Source organism: Scyliorhinus canicula, chromosome 17 (genome assembly GCF_902713615.1).
Source record: "Scyliorhinus canicula chromosome 17, sScyCan1.1, whole genome shotgun sequence".
Lineage (NCBI taxonomy): Eukaryota > Metazoa > Chordata > Chondrichthyes > Carcharhiniformes > Scyliorhinidae > Scyliorhinus > Scyliorhinus canicula.
In genome coordinates this window covers 126,394,162-126,417,956 of record NC_052162.1, presented here as the reverse complement: position 1 = coordinate 126,417,956, position 23,795 = coordinate 126,394,162, and the positions used below count along the sequence as shown (strand labels likewise).

The window sequence follows — 23,795 nt, the reverse complement described above, 5'->3', positions numbered from 1 at the left end:
ACTGTCCTATGAAGAGAGATTGGGGAAACTGGGCCTGTATTCTCTAGAGTTTTGAATACAAGAGATGATCTCATTGAAACTTACAAAATAATTTTTTTTTCTTTTTTTTTAATTTAGAGTACCCAATTCATTTTTTCCAATTAAGGGGCCATTTGGTATGGCCAATCCACCTACCCTGCACATCTTTGGGTTGTGGGGGTGAAACCCACACAAACACGGGGAGAATGTGCAAACTCCACACGGACAGTGACCCAGAGCTGGGATTGAACCTGGGACCTCGGCGCCGTGAGACAGCAGCACTAACCACTGCGCCACCGTGCTGCCCTCCTACAACATACTTAAAGGAAGAGGCAGGTGAGATGTTTCCCCTGGTTGTGGAGTCTGGAACCAGGAGACACAATTTCAAAATAAGGGTGAAGCCACTGAGGACGGGTCTCGGAGGAGACATTTCTTTACTCAGAGGGTTGTGAATCTTTGGAATTCTCTACCCCAGAGGGCTGTGGGAGCTCAGTCATTGAGTGTGTTTAAAGCAGAAACTGACAGATTTCTAAATACCAATAACACAAAGGGATATGGGGATAATGTGGGGGAAATGGCATTGAAGTGGATTATCAGCCATGATCGTATTGAATGGTGGAGCAGGCTAGACAACCTGGACACACACATTCCCATCTAGCTTTCTGTCACTATCTCTCCAGCCGCCTCTTTCAACACTCTGGGACGTAGAGCATCAGCTTTTGGGGATTTATTAACTTTCAACCACATTAATTTCTCCAGCACTGCTTTTTCACTGATACTAATCTCTTTCAGTCCCTCGTGCTCACTGGTCCCTTGGTTCTCTCATGTTTTTGGGACAATTTCTGTATCTTCCTCTGTGAAGACAGACAGACATTGTTTAGTTTCTCTGCCATTTCCTTATTCCCCATTATAAACTCTCCTGTCTCTGCCTGGAATGGACCCACATTGGTCTTTGCTAATCTTTTCCTTTCACATTCCTATAGAGCTTTTCCTGTCGGTTTTTATGTTTCTCCCCAGTTTCTGAGAGAAGTTAGTTCGTTAGCAGACACCAAAGGAATGTTAACTGATTTATATTTTTAACAGATAACAAAAGTTCACCAATTCATTTTTTTCAACTCTGCAGTTCTATATGTATAAATTGAGAGTATTGTTTTAAAAAAAAGAGTACCCAATTCATTTTTTCCATTAAGGGCCAATTTAGCATGGCCAGTCCACCCACCCTGCACATCTTTTGGGTTGTGGGGGTGAGACCCAAGCAAACACAGGCAGCACCGTATCACAAGTGGATAGCACAGTTGCTTCACAGCTCCAGGGTCCCAGGTTCGATTCCCGGCTGGGTCACTGACTGTGCGGAGTCTGCACGTTCTCCACGTGTGTGCGTGGGTTTCCTCCAGGTGCTCCGGTTTCCTCCCACAGTCCAAAGACATGAAGGTCAGGTGGATTGGCCATGATAAATTGCCCTTAGTGACCAAAAAAGGTTAGGAGGGGTTATTAGGTTACAGGGATAGGGGGGAAGTGAGGGCTCAAGTGGGTTGGTGCAGACTCGATGGGCCGAATGGCCTCCTTCTGCATTGTATGTTCTATGTTCTCACACGGGGAATAAATTGAGAGTATTTTATAATAAAATACAATCAGAAATAATCTGTGCAGTCTTACAATAAATAGGTTTTAGATCCTAAATACTCCTTTAAGAAGTCTCAAATGATAAGGATCAACGACTGACTGAGGTCGGACGTTTAGTTATGAGTGATGTATCTGAGGGAAGCACGGTGGTGCAGTGGGTTAGCACTGCTGCGTCACGACTCTGAGGTCCCAGGTTCGATCCCGGCTCTGGGTCACTGTCCGTGTGGAGTTTGCACATTCTCCCCGTGTCTGCGTGGGTTTCGCCCCACAATGCAAAAGATGTGCAAGCTGGGTGGATTGGCCAAGCTAAATCGCCCTTTAATTGGAAAAATGAATTGGGTACTCTGAAATTTATTTATTTTTAAATGAGTGATGTATTCGAATATCGGCCTTTAGAACACAATTGAAATCCTGTTTAACTGCTTAAGACACGTGAGAACTATTCGGAGTCTTAAGAGAGAAACAGATCACTGTGCGTTTGCAGTTTGCACATTCTCCCCGTGTTTGCGTGGGTTTCACCCCCACAACCCAAAGATATGCAGGATAGGTGGATTGGCCATGCTAAATTGCCCCATAATTGGAAAAGATTAATTGGGTACTCTAAATTGATTGAAAAAAAGAGAGAAACAAATTTCCCTTGCTCGGTGGCTTAGCCTGATATAGGTGTGAAAGATAGTACCTTCAGGTCCGGAATACCTAAACCGCTCACATCTGCATCAGCTGTCCAGCAAACTGACCCCTTGTAAATAATTCCTTAAATATTAGCTATTGCCTGTCTCCGGTCATACCATATAATGTGGTTTCCTCGTCCACCTCAGACAACTTGCCCCTCATACCCTGATAGTTTTCTTCTGCGTGAAACACCCAAATAAATTTCACAAAAGAACCATGTAACCACCGTTGTCCATCTCCATGGCAACGTGGCATGCTTTGGCAGTTCTAATCAGAAATGCAAACTACTTTTTTGTATAACTTTACATATTTCAAATTAATGGGCAATTTAACGTGGCCAATCCACCTACCCTGCACATTTTCTGTTTATGGGGGTGAGACCCATGCAGACATGGGGCAAATGTACAAACTCTACGGACAGTGACCTGGGACCGGGATCGAACCACTGTGCCACCCGCCCTTGATGTAATTGAGAACAGAAACAATAACAGCAGAATCAAACCCTTCAATCACTTGTGAACTTGTTGGTGTCTCTGCAGGGCGGATGAATCACTGAATCCCTTCCCACACACAGAGCAGGTGAATGGCCTTTCCCCAGTGTGAATTCGCTGGTGTGTACGTAGGTTGGATACATGAGAGAATCCCTTCTCACACTGAGAGCAGGTGAATGGCCTCTCCCCAGTGTGAACTCGCTGGTGTGTCTGCAAGTGGGATAAATTACTGAATCCTTTCCCACACTGAGAGCAGGTGAAAGGTTTCTCTCCAGTGTGAACTTGTTCATGTACTCGTAGGTTTGATAAGGAAGAGAATCCTTTCCCACACTGAGAGCAAGTGACTGGCTTCTCCCAAGTGTGCACTCGTTGGTGTACCCGTAGATTGGATAAGTGGGAGAATCCCTTCCCACACTGAGAACAGGTGAACGGCTTCTCCCCTGTGTGCACTCTTTGATGAACCCGTAGGTTGGATACATGAGAGAATCCCTTCTCACACTGAGAGCAGGTGAACGGCCTCTCCCCAGTGTGAACTCGCTGGTGGGTCTGCAGGTGGGATAACTCAGTGAATCCCTTCCCACATACAGAGCAAATGAACGGCCTCTCCCCAGTATGACTGCGTCGATGAACTTCCAGCTCTGATGGAGATCTGTATCCCTTCCCACAGTCCTCACATTTCCACGGTTTCTCCAGGGTGCGGGTCTCCTCGTGTCTCTCCAGGTTTGACGATCAGTTGAAGCCTCGTCCACACACAGAACACGTTATCGGTCTCTCCTGCTGTGAATGGTGTGATGTTTTTTCAGGCTGTGTAACTGGTTAAAGCTCTTTCCACAGTCAGTGCTCTGGAACACTCTCACTCGGGTGTGTGTGTCTCGGTGCTTTTCCAGTCACACTGATGGTTAAAATGTTTTGAAGCCGACAGATCGGGCAAATATTTCTCCTTCTAGATTCAAAGGCTGGTGACATTCAGTTCCCATGTGTCAGATCTACACATTTGCTTTGAGATTTCTGTCTGTTATTTCTTCTCTTCCAATGCCCTATAAAAACAATTTACAGAAGACATCACTGTCAGGATAGAAATTCATAACAGACAATTTTAGTTTCTCTGGAACATTTCCTCTCTCATTCCCCAAAAGGTGTAAATCTCCATCCCACACACTCTCCCTCCATTCTCACTCTGCTGTATCTAATATTCACCCTCCCAATTCTCCTGAAGGTGCTGATTCAGGCTGATTGACAGATCCATGCTCACTGCTTCCTGTCCAGGACACAGAGGTCATAACACTAGATTCTGCAGTCAGCCACTCGGCCCATCGAGCCTGCTCAACCATTTGAGATGAATGATCTACCTCAGCACCGTTTTGCCACACTATCCCCCATATCCCTTGATATCTTCAATATCGAGAAACCTGTCAATCTCGGTCTTGAAAATAATTGATGACTGAGGCTCCACAGTCCTCCGGGGTGGAGAATTCATCACATTCTTGAGTGAGAAAATCCATCCTCTAATCTTTATCCCCATTTTCCTATTGATTCCCCATAACCCTCGACTCCCTGGTCAAGCAGAAATCTGTCCGACTCAGCGGTGAATATATTCAGTGACCCCCACACCCCACTGGTATCTGTGGAAGAGAAATCCAGAGACTAACAACCCTCTGAGGGAAGAGATGACTGGAAATATATAACATAGCTACAGCACAATATTACACAACTGGAAATAATAATAAATGTATTTTATCTCAATTGTTAATTTCAGGCAATAAACATTGCAAATCAGTGAGAGAACATGTCTGGTTTTCTGTCAAGGCTCAATGGTCTAAGATCCAATCACCTCTCTCAGATGCAGGGATGAGCATGGGGTGAGAGGTCAGTGATTATTGTAAATTATGTGTGTGGGCAATAGAGAAGGGAGCAGCTGTTTTTAGTTGCCTGCTCTGATACCCAACTGAGGCTGGGTTAAGGCCCAACAGTGTAGATCACTGTTTGTCTCTCACACTGCGCTATCTTTATAGGTTACAGCCCTATTGTAAACAGGCAGAAGTAATGACCCCACCCATCTATCCACCTTTAGCTGCTCATTAATTATTGAGAACTTGTTCCTCCCCAGCCATTTGTTGAACGCAGTGACCTGAGCCAGGTCTCTTAATGCTCAGTATGAACCTCTTCAGGATCCGGCCCTCTGGATTTTATCACAGCGCCAGGGTCCCAGGTTCGATTCCCAGCTTGGGTCACTGTCTGTGCGGAGTCTGCACGTTCTCCCCGTGTGTGCGTGGGTTTCCTCCGGGTGCTCCGCTTTCCTCCCACAGTCCAAAGATGTGCAGGTTAGGTGGATTGGCCATGATAAATTGCCCTTAGTGTCCAAAATTGCCCTTTGTGTTGGGTGGGATTGCTGGGTTATGGGGATAGGGTGGAGATGTGGGCTAGGGTAGGGTGCTCGTTCAAAGAGCTGGCGCAGACTCGATGGGCTGAATGGCCTCCTTCTGCACTGTACATTCTATGATTCTATGAGTTTGGGCTTATACTCGCTGGAGTTTAGAAGGGTGAGAGGGGATCTGATCCAGGTGTATAAAATACTAAGAGGGATTGATAAAGTAAATGTAGACCAAATGTTCCCCCTTGTGGGGCAATCTGGAACGAGAGGTCACAGATATGGGTTGAGAGGCGGTAGATTTAGAACTGAGATGCAATCTTTGTAATTTTTGTATCCTCACTGGCTACAGTTGAGGTCCCAGATGAGCAGAGAATAGCTAATGTTGTTCCTTTGTTTAAGAAGGGTAGCAAGATTAATCCAGGAAATTACGTCAGTGGTATGGAAATTATTGGAGAGGATTCTTCGATACAGAATTTGCTCTCATTTGGAAGCAAGTGGACGTATTAGCGAGAGGCAGCATGGTTTTGTGAATGGGAGGTCGTGTCTCACTAACTTGATCGGCTTTTTCAAGGAAGTGATGAAGATGATTGATGAAGGTAGGACAGTGGATGCTGTCTACATGGACTTTAATAAGGTCTTTAACAAGGCCCCTCATGGCAGACTGGTACAGAAGGTGAAGTCACATGGGATCGGAGGTGAGCTGGCAAGATGGGTACAGAACTGGCTCAGTCATAGAAGACAGAGGGTAGCAGTGGAAGGGTGCTTTTCTGAATGGAGGGCTGTAACTGGTGGTGTTCTACAGGGACCTTTCATGTTTGTTGTATATATAAATGATTTGGAGGAAAATGTAACTGGTCTGATTAGTACGTTTGTGGATGACACAAAGGTCGGTGGAATTGCGGATAGCGATGAGGACCGTCAGAGGATACAGCAAGATTTAGATTGGTTGGAGACTTGGGCGGAGAGATGGCAGATGGGAGTTTAATCCGGACAAATGTGAGGTAATCCATTTTGGAAGATCTATTACAGGTGGGAAATATACAGTAAATGTCAGAACCCTTAAGAGTATTGACAGGCAGAGAGATCTGGCTGTACAGGTCCACAGGTCACTAAAACTGGCAATGCAGGTGAAGAAGGTAGTCAAGAAGGCATACGGCATGCTTGCCTTTATTGGCCGGGGCATTGAGTATACAAATGTACAGGTCATGCTGCAGCTGTATAGAACCATACTAGAATATAGTGTTCAATATTGGTCGTCACATTGCCAGAAGGATGTGGAGGCTTTGGAGAGGGTGCAGAAGAGGTTTACCAGGATGTTGCCTGGTATGGAGGGCATTATGAGGAGAGGTTCGATAAACTTGGATTGTTCTCACTGGAATGATGGAGGTTGAGGGCAACCTGGTAGAAGTCTACAAATTATGAGCGGTGTGGACAGAGTGGATAGTCAGAAGCTTTTTCCCAGGATGGAAGAGTCAATTTCTTGGAGACGTAAGTTTAAGATGTGAGGGGCAAAGTTTAGAGGAACTGTGCAAGGGAAGTTTTTTACACCGAGGGTAGTGGGTGCCTGGAACTCACTGCCGGAGGAGGTGGTGGTGGAAACAGGTACAATAGTAACGTTTAAGGGTTGTCTTGACAAATACAATAGGATGGGAATGGAGAGATATGGATCCCGGAAGTGTAGAAGGTTTTAGGTTAGGCGGGCAGCATGGTCGGCGCAGGTTTGCCTTGGAGGGCCGAAAGGTCTTTTTTATGTGCTGTAACTTTGTTTGTTCTTTGTGATGAGAAGGAACTGCTTCTCGCAGAGGGTGGTGAATTTGTGGAGCTCACTGCCGCATAATGCGGTGGAGTTTGAGTCATTAAATGGTTTGAAGAAGGCGATAGACATATTTCTGATTTTAACAAACAGGTTTTAATTTAATCTTTATTGTCACAAGTAGGCTTATATTAACACTGTAATAGGACATAGAACATAGAGTTACCGGAATAGCACGTCTTTCGGGACTTGCAGGAGGAAACTGGAGCACCTGGAGGAAACCGACTTTGACACAGGGAGAATGTGCAGAGTCTGCACAGTGACCCAAGCCAGGGCTCGAACCTAGAAAACAACAGTGCTAACCACTGTGCGACAGTGGCACCCAGTTTAAAGGGACATAGGGAACAGGTGGGGAGGTGGAAGAGAACATCCATGATCTGATTGAACGGCGGAGCAGGCTCGAGGGGTTGAATTGCCTTCTGCTCCTAATTCCTATGTTACAGAACCATAAATAATATATGTAATCTGCACAATATAAAAACACCAGACATATCTCTGTCTGATATTAATTTACTGTCCCATTAATGGCAGCCATCTCCTGGGGAAACCAGCCCTTTAATTGTGAACATTGGGAAAGAGACCATCCTTTTAGCCAGACAAATAAATGTGTCAAGCTGAGGGAGCAAAGGATGTCAATTTCTTTAAGAGAGAGAGAGAGCTGGGCCAAGCTTTGCAGAGTCTGCACCCTCCCTGGGTTTACTTCCTTTCCCTTCAGTTGCTGCAAGTGACCAATTGAAGGTGAGAATGAGAAAAGAAATGGAATGGGGGAGAAAAGAAAGTGTTTTACTCACAGATGTTGGAGAAAGGAGGAGGTTTCAGTCTGTGTGACGCTCAATCAATCTTCATTCACCCAAAGCCCGAGCTCTGATTGGCTGAAGGACATGAGTCCTTCCGGTCCCAACTCTTCCCATTGGTCAACACCTCAGCCGGAAGGTCAGAGGGCGGGCTCTCAGCCGCACATGCGCAGTCCCGGGGAAGGGGGAGGTCACAGAGAGGCTTCTCGCTCTGGCCGGAGCCGTCATTTCTAATTCTGACCTTCAATTGGTTTCCCCCAACATGGCTGACATTTAAGGGGACAGTAATTCAATATTGGAGAGACATGTCTTGTGTTGTTATATGGTACATATTAGATTATATATATTATATTATGCCAAATATATTCAATAATGTGGCACAGTGGGTTAGCCCTGCAGCCTCACGGCGCCGAGGTCCCAGGTTCGATCCCGACTCTGGGTCACTGTCTGTGTGGAGTTTGCACATTCTCCCCGTGTTTGCGTGGGTTTCGCCCCCACAACCCAAAGATGTGCAGGGTAGGTGGATTGGCCACGATAAATTGCACCTTAATTGGAAAAAATGAATTGGGTACACTAAATTTATTTTTAAAAAGCCATGAAATGGAGATGCTGGCGTCGGACTGGGGTGAGCACAGTAAGACGTCTTACATCACCAGGTTAAAGTCCAACAGGTTTGTTTCAAACACTAGCTTTCGGGTGATGAAGGGGCTATGCTTCCGAAGACTAGTGATTCTAAACAAACCTGTTGGACTTTAACCTGGTGTTGTAAGTATTTTCCAGACAGACTGATAAGTGTCTAGATGTTGAATAGATCAAGGGATGTGGGGGATAGTGGGGGGAAATGTGCTGAGGTAGATCAGCCAATTATCTCATTGAATGCTTGAGCTGGCTCGATGGCCCCAGGACAGGAAGCAGTGAGCTTGGATCTGTCAATCTACCTGAATCAGCACCTTCAGGAGAATTAGGAGGGTGAATATTAGATACAGCAAAGTGAGAATGGAGAGAGAGTGTGAGATGGAGATTTACAGCTTTTGGGGAACGAGAGAGGAAAGAATTTTCTATAAAAACTAGAAATGTCTGCTTTGAATTTTCATCCTGTACTGACAGTGATGTGTTTTCCAAATTATTTTATAGGATATTAGAAGAGGAGGAATTACAGACAGAAATATCAAACGTCACGTCAAGATCTGACAGAGACACTCAGTTCACCACGACCTGAAAATCATCGGCCTTTGAATCTAGAAGGAGAAATGTTTGTCTGTTCAGGCGCCTTCAAAAGATTTTAACCATCAGTGTGACTAGAAAAGCACCGAGACACACACACCCGAGTGAGAGTGTTCCAGAGCACTGACTGTGGAAAGAGCTTTAAACAATTACACAGCCTGAAAAAACATCACACCATTCACAGCGGGGAGAGACTGTACACCTGTTCTGTGTGTAGACGAGGCTTCAACTGATTGTCCAACCTGGAGAGATACAAGGAGACGAAACACATGGAGAAGCCGTGGAAATGTGTGGACTGTGGGAAGGGATACACTGCCCCATCTTTGCTGGAAGCTCATCGACGCATTCACACTGGGGAGAGGCCATTCACCTGTGGGCAATGTCGGAAGGCATTCATTCAATTATCCAGCCTGCAGAGACACCAGCGCATTCACACTGGGGAGAAGCCATTCACTTGCACTCAGTGTGGGAAGGGATTCAGTGATTCATCCAGGCTGCAGAGCCATCAACGAGTTCACACAGGGGAGAGGCCGTTTATCTGCTCACAATGTCGGAAGGGATTCACTCAGTTATCCCACCTGCAGAGACATCAGCAAGTTCACACTGGGGGGAAGCTGTTCACTTGCTCTCAGTGTGAGAAGGGATTCACTCAGTTATCCAGTATGCAGAGACACCAGCGACTTCATACTGAGGAGAGGCCGTTCACCTGCTCTTATTGTGGGAAGGGATTCACTCGAATATCCCACCTACAGATACACGAGCGAGATCACACTGGGGAGAGGCCATTCACCTGCTCTCAGTGTGGGAAGGGATTCACTCGATTAAACAACCTGCAGATCCACCAGCGAGACCACACTGGGGAAAGGCCGTTCACCTGCGATCAGTGTGGGAAGGCATTCCCTCGGCTATCCCACTTGCAGAGACACCAGCGAATTCACACTGGGGAGAGGCCGTTCACCTGCCCTCAGTGTGGGAAGGGATTCAGTGATTCAGCTAACCTAAAGTCACACCAGCGAGTTCACACAGGGGAGAAGCCTTTCAACTGCTCTCAGTGTGCAAAAAGATTCACTCAGTCATCCTCCCTGAAGAAACATCAGCGAGGTCACACTGGGGAGAGGTCATCTACCTGCTCTGAGTAGGGCATCTAGCTCTGCGTCTAGTGGGCTGACGCTCTTTGAGCCTTGTTGTGAATACCTGGTTTCAAATTTCACAAGGATCGCAGAGCGAAAGAAAGGATGTTGGGAAGTCAGTAGGTACTTAGTTCCCATTTCTGTTTGGAACTCTGCACAGCATGCCACATTGCCATGATGGTGGCCTTTAGTGGTTACACGGTTCTTCTGTTTTATTTATCTGGGTGTTTCTCACAGAAGAAAACTGTTGAGGTACGAGGGGCAAGTTGTCTGGTAGATTGGGGAAATAACAACAAAAGGTACGATGATAGGAAGGCAATCTGTAGCTAGTACATCCTTCCTCAGATAAGGAGACCAAAACTGCACACAATATTCCAGGTGTGGCCACACCAAGGCCCTGTATAATTGCAGCAAGACATCCCTGCTCCTCTCGCAATGAAAGCCAGCATACTATTTGCCTTCTTTACCGCCTGCTGCACCTGCGTGCTTACCTTCAGTGACTGGTGTACGAGGACACCCAAGTCTCATTGCACATTCCCCTTTCCTAAATTATGGCCATTCAGATAATAGTCTGCCGCCTTGTTTTTGCTACCAAAGTGGATAATCTTAAATTGATCCAAACTGTACAGCATCTGACGTTCATTTGCCCACTCATTCCACTTGTCCAAATCACACTGAAGGATCTCTGCATCCTCCTCACAGCAAAACCCTTTAGGAAGTCCAGTGGTCGTGAGAGGTGCTACCGAAATGTAATTATGCTACAATTGTCTGCAAACTAGGATATATTATACTCGGTGACCTCACAAAATCATTGATAAAGATTGAATCTTAATTTTTTTTGTACTAACCATGCCTTTGACACCATTTTGAATACTCTGTGAAACTCCAGACACACTATATCCACAATTAATTGTTGGACGGAACTGTAGCACAGTGGTTAGCACTGTTGCTTCATAGCGCCAGGGACCCGACTTCGATTCCTGGCTTGAGTCACTGTCTGTGTGGAGTCTGCACGTTCTCCCCGTGTCTGAATGGGTTTCCTCCGGCTGCTCCAGTTTCCTGCTGTTAGGTCATTTGGACATTCTGAATTCTCCCTCTGTGACCCGAACAGGCGCCGGAATGTGGCGACGAGGGGATTCTCACAGTAACTTCATTGCAGTGTTAATGTCAGCCTACTTGTGACAATAGTAAAGATTACTGTCAAAACACAGTGACGTGTTATTTGGAATGCACTGCCTGCAAACGATGCTGCAAACTGACTGGATTATACCTTCCAAAAGGGAATTTGATGTATTCTTGGAAAGAAAACAAAATAGTCAGAGGATGGGTTAAATGGGGAGTTGTACAAAGAGCTGGTATGGGGAAAAATGGGCCAATTAGACTCCTGTGTTGTGGGAGCCTTGTTTCCATGGAAAGCGAGTGGTAATGACCTGGAACCTGCTTCCTGCAAGGTCTGCTGAAGGAGAGATGATGGAAAGATTTCAAAGGAAATTGGATGAGTACTGGAGGGAAATAATCCTCCAGGGATTTGGGTATAGAATGGGGCAATGGGACTGACTAAGCTTGCTCTGCAGAGAGTAGGCATGGACTCAATGGGCTGAATGGTTGCATTCCCCACCCTCCAGATGCTGTGATCTCAGGTGAGAGGTTTCAGCTGCTCCAGTCTCTCCAACTCACTCAAGCTGTTGTCTGTCTTTTTGAACTAGTGTATCTTATATTACCAAATGTATTAATTAAAGATTACTGCACTAATTAGCTACAAGTTAGTAACCGGTGATTGAAGAAGTAATGAGCCTGAATTGAGTTACAATTAATGAATCAGTAGTTATTGTAACATTCTGAGTTTTATTTGGAGTAAAAATGTAAACACTTAATTGCTGTGTATGTAAAGAATGTGCAATGAAGATAAATGTACTGTCAAGGGAGATCTTCAAGCCTCAACATTTGAAACTGTATAAATAAGGGATTGTATAGAATCAGATATCAGAATCAATTCATAATTGCAGGCAATTATGAAACAGTTCTATTGTATTCCTGTCTGAGATAATGAGAGAAGGTGGTGTCAGTAATTGGGATCCAATTAAATTAATCCAGTGACCAAATTGACCAGTTGTCATGTTACAACAGGCCCAACTCTGACGGGAAGTAATGGTCACTTTGGGGATAAAAGTAGAGGTTCTGAAGGTCTTCCTTGCTGGCCAAGTACTGAAGATTCCCGAGGCCGAGTTCCAAGGAAATTACTGTCAAAGAAGGAGCCAGACTCCCGAGGCTGAATTCCACAAGAATTACTGTCAAAGAAGGAGCCAGAGAGGGTTACGCTGCTACAGACTGATCACCCACATGAAGTTGGAAAAGTCAATGTCTTTAAAGTTGTTCTGTAAACATTTTTCATTTAATAAACTTATTTTAAAGTTTACTATGCAGAGAATTCTGCCTTTGTCTTAATTGGTTAAAGTCTTGTCTGAACCAAAGTGAATTTATTAAATGGTAAGATGCGTGTGGCTGAAATCAATTAAGTTCCAGATAACAAGATCAGGTATCACAAACCTTCAATTTAAAAACTTGCATTTCTATAGCGCCTTTCACAACCACAGGATGTCCCAAAGTGCTTTACAGCCAATGAAGTACTTTTGAAGTGTAGTCGTTGTTGTAATGTAGGAAATGCAGCAGCCAATTTACACACAGCAAAATCCCACACACAGCAATGGGATAATGAGCAGATGATCTGTTTTTAGTGATTTTTTGGGTATAAATTTAGAGTACCCAATCAATTTTTTCCAATTAAGGGGCAATTTAGAATAGGGGGAGACAGATGATAAGGTTTACTAACAACAATTTATTTGGACAGTTATTCTTGGAACTTGTGGGAACTTACATAATGAAATGAAATGAAAATCGCTTATTGTCATAAGTAGGCTTCAAATGAAGTTACTGTGAAAAGCCCCTAGTCGCCACATTCCGGCACCTGTTCGGGGAGGCTGGTACGGGAATTGAACCGTGCTGCTGGCCTGCCTTGGTCTGCTTTAAAAGCCAGCGCAGTACAATATGGTAGACTCGAAAAGGATAATTCCACAAAGATGTTTCTCTGGTTGGCAATCAGTAGCTAGTGGTGTCCCTCAGGGATCCGTGTTGGGCCCACAATTGTTCACAATTTACATAGATGATTTGGAGTTGGGAACCAAGGGCAATGTGTCCAAGTTTGCAGATGACACGAAGATGAGTGGTAAAGCGAAAAGTGCAGAGGATACTGGAAGTCTGCAGAGGGATTTGGATAGGTTAAGTGAATGGGCTAGGGTCTGGCAGATGGAATACAATGTTGACAAATGTGAGGTTATCCATTTTGGTAGGAATAACAGCAAACGGGATTATTATTTAAACGATAAAATATTAAATCATGCCGCTGTGCAGAGAGACCTGGGTGCGATAGTGCATGAGTCACAGAAAGTTGGTTTACAGGTGCAACAAGTGATTAAGAAGGCAAATGGAATTTTGTCCTTCATTGCTAGAGGGATGGAGTTTAAGACTAGGGAGGTTTTGTTGCAATTGTATAAGGTGTTAGTGAGGCCACACCTGGAGTATTGTGTTCAGTTTTGGTCTCCTTACTTGAGAAAGGACGTACTGGCACTGGAGGGTGTGCAGAGGAGATTCACTCGGTTAATCCCAGATCTGAAGGGGTTGGATTATGAGGAGAGGTTGAGTAGACTGGGACTGTACTTGTTGGAATTTAGAAGGATGAGGGGGGATCTTATAAAAACATTTAAAATTATGAAGGGAATAGATAGGATAGATGCGGGCAGGTTGTTTCCACTGGCGGGTGAAAGCAGAACTAGGGGACATAGCCTCAAAATAAGGGGAAGTAGATTTAGGACTGAGTTTAGGAGGAACTTCTTCACCCAAAGGGTTGTGAATCTATGTAATTCCTTGCCCAGTGAAGCAGTTGAGGCTCCTTCATTAAATGTTTTTAAGGTAAAGATAGATTTTTGAAGAATAAAGGGATTAAGGGTTATGGTGTTCGGGTCGGAAAGTGGAGCTGAGTCCACAAAAGATCACCCATGATCTCATTGAATGGCGGAGCAGGCTCGAGGGGCCAGATGGCCTACTCCTGCTCCTAGTTCTTATGTCAAACATTAATTTGCTGATGTGGCAGCATGGCATGGTGGTACAGTGGTTAGCATTGCTGCCTCGTGGTGCGGAGGACCCAGGTTCAATCCCGGTCCCAGACCACTGTTCATGTGGAGTTTGCACATTCTCCCCATATCTGCGTGGGTCTCAACACCCCACCCACCCCCAACCCAAAGATGTGTCTGGTAGGTGAATTGACCACGCTAAATTGCCCCTTAAGTGGGAAAGAAAAGAATTGGGTACTCTTAAAAAATGTAAACGATGTCTTTGCCTACGTGATCAGTATTGTATAAATATCCTTGATTTTCCCTCGGGCAGAGTCAGCTCCAGAGTACCTTCTCCGAGGTTGTTCTCTCCCAACACGTTGGTCAATAAAAGATCGTTCTGTGCCGGTGTCTCCTCCGATTATTTAGTGCAAAAGTAAACAATTGGGCTGTGAGCAGGGTACTCGTACCGGGCAAGTTATGAATAGTTAACGTTAAAAATGTAACAAATGAATTTACTGTTCTGTTTTGAGATGCTAAGAAAAGGTTATTGTCATGTTTAGGTCCAAAAAAAATGTTTAAAATTAGGTTGGATAGGAAACTAAACTGGGGCTGTTTAGCTCACTGGGCTAAATCACTGGCTTTGAAAGCAGACCAAGGCGGGCCAGCAGCACAGTTCGATTCCCGTAACAGCCTCCCCGAACAGGCGCCGGAATGTGGCGACTAGGGACTTTTCACAGTAACTTCTTTTGAAGCCTACTCGTGACAATAAGCGATTTTCATTTCATTTCATTTCACTCTGATTTCAAAATAACCTCAAACTGCGGCAGTCTTCCAGAGATGTGTTTGAAAGTAAGCAATGTATGTTTAGGCCAGTCTGTTCCAAAACAAAGGTAGGATGACTTTGGCAGCAATCCAATTTCAACTCCCCAGTACATTTGGGTTATTAAAATGTTGAGAGTCCTAAAAATGTTGAGTCAGTTCTTACGTTTGTCACATTCCCCCAGATAAAGAACAAGCATTTTTGCGGGCGATAATTTATTTGGTTGAGAATGGACCTGAGATTTTGAAACAACAAAGAGGAGGTAAACACTCAACTAACCCGGTGGTAATAGCCATGCTAATAAAGTTTGCCTTAAGAGGGTCTACGCTAGGGGTCTCTCGGAGGTGGCAGCCGTTCGTCGACTTTTTCGGGGAAAATTAAAATGTCAGCAGCAGCAGCAGCAATCCGTGGGGGGGGGGGGGGGGGGGGGTGGGGGGGTGCTTCATTGGGATGGTGTGGGAAGACTGGGTCGCGTGGGGTAATGTCTATTTAATTGTTATTGTATATTCTCTTTTTGCACTATGTTAATGTTCACTCTAGTTTGTTTTGTTATTATGGTTACTACTGTTTTATTGTGAAAAATTATGCAAAACCGCAATGAAAATACTTAAAAAAATAACATTTGGAGGCAGCTCCGTCAACATTTCAATTTGAAGGCTGCCTCCAGGCTAACTCCCACCTGTGTGAATGCACGGTAGCATTGTGGATAGCAGTTACTTCACAGCTCCAGGGTCCCAGGTTCGATTCCGGCTTGGGTCACTGTCTGTGCGGAGTTTGCACATCCTCCCCGTGTGTGCGTGTGTTTCCTCCAGGTGCTCCGGTTTCCTCCCACAGCCCAAAGATGTACAGGTTAGGTGGATTGGCCATGCTGAATTGCCCTTAGTGTCCAAAATTGCCCTTAGTGTTGGGTGGGGTTACTGGGTTATGGGGATAGGGTGAAGGTGTGGACCTTGGGTGGGGTGCTCTTTCCAAGAGCCGGTGCAGACTCGATGGGCCGATTGGCCTCCTTACGCTGTAAATTCTATGTCTATTCGAGCCTGCTCGGTTGGATGTGAGGTTTAGGGAGTGGAAGGAGAAGGGGTTGGAGAAGGTGGGATATTTATTTCCAGAGGAGGGTTTGCGAGCTTGGAGGAGCGAAGGAGAAATTGGGCTCACGGACATTAATGGGTTCGGGTTCACGGGTGGGTCAAAAAGTACTTTCCTGCAGAGCACCAGTTGGTGACAGGGGCAGACACTCTGGTCTTTGCCTCTTATTTGGTAAGGAGTCGGATCCTCTTAGGCGGCAAGTTGACTAAACTGCCAAGCACCTCGGCGTGGCTGCGTGACCTGTTGGATTTTTTGCAACTCCAGAAGGTTAAGTTCACCGTGAGAGGGTCGGTGGGTGAGTTTTACGATAGTTGGTGACGTTTATAACGTACTTTAAAGAGTTGGTCGCTGTTGGGGGGAGTGGGGGAAGTTTAGTTAATATTGTTGGGGGGAAAGGCAGTGGTTAGAACTGCTGCCTCACGGCGCTGAGGTCCCAGGTTCGAATCCCAGCTCTGGGTCACTGTTGTGGAGTTTTCACATTCTCCCCGTGTCTGCAGGGTCTCACCCCCACAACCCAAAAAGATGTGCAAGCTGGATGGCTTGGCCACGCTAAATTGCCCCTTAATTGGAAAAAAAATAACTGGGTACTCTAAATTTTAAAAATATATATATTGTTAGGGGGGCTATTGCTGTTTTTATATGTTGTTTCGGTTTGTGTCAACTTTGTGTAAAAATTGTTAAAATTTCAATCAAAATATTTTCTGATAAATAAAGACTATGTGATGCCTCTAAAATCAGCCATTGTCTGTAGCACCTCTGGATTGTGGCCACTTGAACAAGGGTGAGAAAAATCTGAGGTAAATTATCGAGGGAGTAGTCCCATTGTGGGTACAAACGAACATCTTATTTAACCCATCACGAAATGCCAACTATAGGTTGACTGGATGCCAGCTCAGGGAATTAACACATGCATATAATATTAATGTTGAATGAATAATGAATAACAATATGTTCCAATATATGTATTTTTATTCAAAACTTTTGTTTATAATCAACATGACATCAACAACAAACCAGCCCAGAAAGCAGATGTTACACAGTACAATATTGTAAAGAAACACAACCAATCATATAAATCCCACCCAAAGGAAAACAAAAATAACCCTCTCCTGATGATGACTAACTCCTTAAAGTAGGAAATGAATGGCTGCCATCTCGGTTTGAATTGATCCACCGACCCCGAACGATGCACTTGATGTTTTCCAGAGAGACAAATTCCATGATGTCACCCACCAACGCTGGGCGGCGTAGGAGATCTCCATCCCAGCAAACTCACCTCTGGGCTATCAGTGAGGCAAAGGCTAGAACATCCACCTTCAGGTAGCACGGTGGCGCGGTGGGTTAGCCCTGCCGAGGTCCCAGGTTCGATCCCGGCTCTGGGTCACTGTCCGTGTGGAGTTTGCACATTCTCCCCGTGTTTGCGTGGGTTTCGCCCCCACAACCCAAAGATGGGCAGGCTAGGTGGATTGGCCACGCTAAATTGCTCCTTAATTGGGAAAAAAAAATTAATTGGGCACTCTAAATTTCTAAAAACAAAATAACATCCACCTTCACCCCGGTCTGCAGCCCCGGCGGGTCCGACACCCTGATAATGGCCACGGACAGACAAGGCTCCAGGTCGATGTTAAGAATTACTGACATGGTGCTAAAGAAGGAAACCTAAAAGCTTACCATCCTTGGACATGACCAGAAAATGTGTGAGTGGTGCTCGCGAAGGGCCCGCTAACCACACCCACATGTCCTCCACCCCCACGAAGAACCCACTCATCCTGGTCTGAGGGTTTTTTCTCTCTTTCTATATCATAAATAGTTTTATTCTCCTTTTTTGCATTTTCATCATGTTTTCAACAAATCATTAACAATAACAAAAACAATGGCAATCCCCTGGCCAACAATCCCTCATCACCACTCACCATTTTGAACACAAAACACCAATAAAAAAGAATCATCATTAACTTATACATTCCAAACCACCCTCCAACGTCCCCCAAATGTTCAATGTCATCCAATTTGTGAAAATGCATGATGAACAAGGCCCATGAGTTGTAGGACCCTTCCATCCTCCCACTCAACACAAGCTTTATTCCAAAAACAAGCTTTAGTCTAAGAACTTTGTTAACATTTGTATAAACACACACAGCAAGAATTTTTATCAACTATCAGCGGTCCTACGCAATTAATTAAGACACTTGTAAAAGGATCCTCAAATACTGGAACGGGTATGAAGGGTGGTGGTTTTATCACCGCTTGAGGTTTCACTATCACTTGACATGTGTGACATTATTGACAAAATGTAACTACATGTTTATGTAGTCCAGGCCAATAAAAATGTTTTTGTATTTTAGCTTGTTCGGTAATTTATTCTAAGAACTTGTTAACATTTGTCTAAACACAGCAATAATTTTTTATCAATTACAAACATAAAGACCCCACACAGCTACAGTAATCTATGTATAACGCTTAATAATCCCCCTTAACTGTTCCAATTCAATAACAAAATCCAAGTACAACCAGAAACCCCTTTTCAAAGGTGTGGCCCAGCACACGACCTTCTCACTGGTATAAAACTTATTATTGATACTCTACTCCCCCTTTCAAACAGCAGATTTGAATTCCTTCCATAAAGCAATTATCTCTTGTCAGTACCAAGTAGTCTGGAACAGGTTTTAAAATGAAAATAGAGAAGAACACTTCTTTCAACCTGTGCAGTTCAAACTAGTCCAGAACTCAAAGCAAAGGTAAAAACTCACAGAGCCACAGCCCAGCTCCACCCACACAATGACATCACTGACGCCATGTGATAAGACAAAACATTTCTTAAAGGGGCACTCCCATGACACCTCCCCCCCCCCCAAGAAAAATAAAAACCATCTACTTCAAAGATGGTTTCATTTTTCACTTGCCATTAATATCAATTGATAATAAACATACATTTTTAAACAAAAACAAAACAGGCAAACATTGATAATAGTTCATTTTAGTTCTTCTTTCACCATCAAACCTGTTTCTCTTCATTACATTTGTGGCAAAGCATCGGTTATCACATTTTCACGTTCTGCCACATGTATAATTTTTAAATGAAATGGCTGTAATAATAAGCTCCATCGAAACAGCCTGGTATTTTTATTCCTGAATCGCTCCATAAACGTCAATGGATTATGATCAGGATATATAATTGTTTGAGACGAATTGCTGGCAACATAAATGTTAAAATGTTGCAAAGCCAGCACCAAGCTCAAAGTCTCCTTTTCAATTGTTGAATACTTCCTCTGGTGATCATTCAATTTCTTGGAAAAATACCCAATATGCCGCTCTATTCCTTTGTCGTCTTCTTGCAAGACCACAGCACCTACGCCCACATCACTCGCATCAATAGCCACTTTGAATGGTTTTGTATAATATGGGGTTGCCAACACAGGAGCAGTGGATAACGCAGCCTTCAGGCTGTCAAGTGCTTGTTGACACTCCGCCGTCCACTCAAATTTGCTACGCTTCTTCAGCAAGTCCGTCAGTGGGGCAACCACGCTGCTAAAATTCGGCACAAATTTACAGTAAAAACCACTCATGCCAAGAAATCACATTATTTCCCTTTGAGTCAAGGGTATTGGAAACTCCCCAATAACTTTTGTTTTCACATCCCGTGGGACCATTTGTCCATGTCCAATTGTATGGTCTTTTCCAAACTGACTTTTGGCTAGGTTTACCACCAAACCCGCCTCCTGAAGCCGATCAAATAACTCCATCAGATGCTTCAAATGTTCTTTCCATGTCGGACTAAAACTCACCAGATCGTCAATGTATACCACACATTTGGGTAATCCTGAAATGACTTTGTTAATTAACTGTTGAAATGTGGCTGGGGAGTTTTTCATGCCAAATGGCATAACTTTGAATTGTATATACCATCTGGAGTCACAAAAGCTGAAATCTCCTTCGCCCTTTTGGATAAAGGTACCTGCCAGCAATCGTTAGGTAAATCCAGTTTGGAGATAAAAGCTGATTGTCCCACCTTCTCAATGCAGTCCTCCAAGCGTGGGATAGGATAAGAGTCCGTTCTTGTAACTGCATCAACCTTTCCATAGTCCACACAGAATCATTGGGTACCATCAGTTTTTGGTACCATCACTATGGGTGAGCTCCAGTGACTGCAAACCCACTTCAATTCTGCCATTTTTAAGCATACTTTCAATTTTGTTTTGAACCTGTGCCAATTTTAGAGGATTAAGTCTAGATGGGTGTTGTTTAATTGGAACAGCATTTCCCACATCTACATCATGTATAACCATTTTAGTACTTCCCAGCTTATTTCCCAAAACTTGCCCATGTGATATTAATAACTCTTTCAGGTCAGTCCGTTTTTCCTCTGGAAGGTAATTCAATGATTTATCCCAATTTTTAAGAACATCCTCGTTATCCAATTTAATTTGAGGAATGTCAAATTCAGAGTCATCTGGATTTGGTTCTGTACTTTGAGTTAGAATTACAAAAAAATCCTCCTTTTGCTCTCCTTCCTTTTCAAAATACATTTTAAGCATATTCACATTACACACTCGGTGAGTCTTCCTTCTATCTGGCTTTCTTAACAAATAATTCACTTCACTTAATTTTCTTTCAATGTGAGAAGGTCCACAAAACCTCGCATTTAAAGGTTTACCTACCACTGGTAACAATACTAAAACTTTATCTGCACTGCCAAAACTATGATCTTTTGCTGTCTTGTCAGTGACCTGTTTCATCACATGCTGTGCAAAATGTTGTCTAGCCAATTCACCGGCTCTATTTAACTGTTCCCTAAAATTTGACAAGTAATCCAATAATGTAATTCCAGGCTGCTCACTCACCAATTTCTCCGTCATCAATTTAAGTGCTCCACTTATCTCTTGACCAAAAATTAGTTCATTTGCCTCATTAGCTGCATCACTAATTGCAAAAAATACAAATGGAATTCCTTGATCCCAATCCCCTGGATAATCTTGACAATAAACCCTCAACATTGGGCTGGATTCTCCCCTACCCGGCGTGACGGGGGGTCCCGGCGTAGGGGAGTGGCGCCAACCACTCATGGGTCGGGCCTTCCCAAAGCTGGGGAATTCTCCCCACCTTTGGGGGCCAGCCCCGCGCCGGAGCGGTTGGCACCAGAAGACTGGTGCAAGAAATCGGCGCCCCCGGCAGCGGGGCTGGCCGAAAGGCTTTCGCCGGTCGGCGCATGCGCCGGCAGTGACGTCAGCGGCCAGCTGCCGCTGACCTCACCACCGGCGCATGTGCGATGTGGGTTTCTTTTCCGCTTCCACCATGGCGGCCGCGGAAGGAGAACGAGTGCACCCAGGGCACTGGCCCGGAGTCTGAGCGGGGGGCCCCGATCGCAGGCCAGGCCACCATGGGGGTTCGATCACCCCCCGCCCCCCCCCCCCCCCCCAGGACCCTGGGGCCCGCTCGCACCGCTGAGCCCGCCGTTACAGAGGTGGTTCAAACCTCGGCGGCGGGAGAGGCCTCCCAGCGGTGGGACTTCGGCCCATCTGGGCCGGAGAATCACCGCAGGGGCCTCTCCGATCGGAGTGGCGAGATTCCCGCCACCGCCACTTCCCGGGTGGCGGAGAATCTCTGCCACGGCGGGGGTGGGATTTTCGGCGGCCCCTGCTGGGGGTCAGAGAATTTTGCCCACGGTCTTTACTGTCTGATGCCACCTTTCTAACACTCCCTGCGATTCTGGATGGTACGCAGTTGATTTAAATTGTTTTATTCCTAAACTATCCATAACCTCCTTGAATAACCTTGAGGTAAAATTTGAGCCTTGATTCGATTGTATTTCTGTGGGTAGTCCAAATCTAGCAAAATATTTAAGTAACTCCTCCACAATCGTTTAAGCTGTAATATTGCGTAATGGAATGGTCTCTGGAAACCCAGTAGACACATCCATTATAGTCAAAAGATATTGATTCACACTTTTAGATTTTAGTAAGCGGTCCTACGCAATTAATTAAGAAAGGTTCCTCAAATGCTGGAATGAAAATGAAAAATTTAAAATGAAAATCGCTTATTGTCACGAGTAGACTTCAATGAAGTTACTGTGAAAAGCCCCTAGTCGCCACATTCCGGAGCCTGTTCGGGGAGGCTGTTACGGGAATCGAACCGTGCTGCTGGCCTGCTTGGTCTGCTTTCAAAGCCAGCGATTTAGCTCTGTGCTAAACAGCCCCTGGGTATTAAGGGTGCTGGTTTTATCACCGCTTGAGGTTTCGCTTCATCACCTGACATGTGTGACATGATTGACAAAATTTAACTGCATATTTATGTAGTCCAGGCCATTAAAAATGTTTTTGTATTTTAGCCTGCTCGGTGATTTATTCTAAGAATTTAGCTAACATTTGTCTAAACACAGCAAGAATTTTTTATCAATTACAAACATAAAGACCCCACACAGCTACAGTAATCTATGTATAACCCTTAATGAATCCCCCTTAACTGTTCCAATTCAATAACAAAATCCAAGGACACCCGGAAACCCCTTTTCAAAGGTGTGGCCCAGCACACAACCTTCTCACTGGTATCAGACTTGTTATTGATACTCTATTCCCCCTCTCAAACTGCAGATTTGAATTCCTTCCATAAAGCAATTATCTCTTTTAAGTACCAAGTAGTCTGGAACAGGTTCTAAAATGAAGGGAGAGAAACACTTCTTTCAACCTGTGCAGTTCAAACCAGTCCAGAACTCAAAGTGAAAGTAAAACTCAGAGCCACAGCCCAGCCCCACCCACACAATGACATCACTGAAGCCATGTGACAAGACAAAACATTTCTTAAAGGGACAGTCCCATGACACCTCCCCCCAAGAAAAATAATAAACCATCAACTTCAAAGATGGTTTCATTTTTCACCTTTTCACTTGCCCATTAATATCTTTTAAGTACCAAGGAGTCTGGAACAGGTTTTAAAATGAAGATAGAGGAAAACACTTCTTTCAACCTGTGCAGTTCAAACCAGTCCAGACTCAAAGCGAAACTAAAAACTCACAGAGCCACAGCCCAGCTCCACCCACACAATGACATCACTGAAGCCATTTCTAAAAGGGACACTTCCATGACAGATGTTAGCCTTTGTCGTAAGAGGATTTGTGTAGAGGAGTAGTGAAGACTTGCTTCAATACTATAGAGCCATGGTGAAACTTCAGCTGCAAAGCTGTGTGTAGTTTTACTCCACTTACCTTAGGAAAGGTATTGCCACAGAGAGAGGGCAACAAATTTACACCAGACTTGTTCCGAGTTTGGCAGGACTGTCCTATGAAGAGTGATTGGAGACTAGGCCTGTATTCTCTAGAGTTTTAAAGTTTCTCATAGAAACTTACAAAATCCATAAAGGAATAGACAGGGGAGGTGCAGATGAGATGTTTCCCCAGGTTGGAGAGTCTGGAACCAGGGGACACAATTTCAAAATAAGGGAGAAGCCACTTAGGACGGGTCTCGGAGGAGACATTTCTTTACTCAGTGGGTTGTGAATCTTTGGAATTCTCTACCCCAGAGGGCTGTGGGAGTTCAGTCATTGAGTGTGTTTGCAGAGACTGACAGATTTCTAAATCCCAATAACACAAAGGGATATGGGGATAGTGTGGGGGAAAAGGCAATGAAGTGGATGATCAGCCGTGATCGTATT

The 23,795-nt window shown here is 44.6% G+C and overlaps 2 protein-coding genes across 2 annotated transcripts in view; one reads left to right on the top strand and one right to left on the bottom strand.

The window, feature by feature from the left end:
- The window catches only part of LOC119951259 (oocyte zinc finger protein XlCOF6-like), a 72,066-nt gene that overhangs the window by 17,283 nt on the left and 30,988 nt on the right, over positions 1-23,795 (bottom strand). Inside the window, exon 4 of the mRNA XM_038774318.1 lies at positions 2,827-3,491. Coding sequence (XP_038630246.1) covers positions 2,827-3,491 — 665 coding nt within the window. The remainder of the gene's footprint in view (positions 1-2,826; positions 3,492-23,795) is intronic.
- On the top strand, positions 9,132-10,589 carry LOC119951225 (oocyte zinc finger protein XlCOF6-like). Its single transcript, XM_038774268.1, has one exon. It carries the CDS (start codon positions 9,276-9,278, stop codon positions 10,143-10,145), a length of 870 nt encoding a protein of 289 aa, XP_038630196.1. The 5' UTR covers positions 9,132-9,275; the 3' UTR covers positions 10,146-10,589.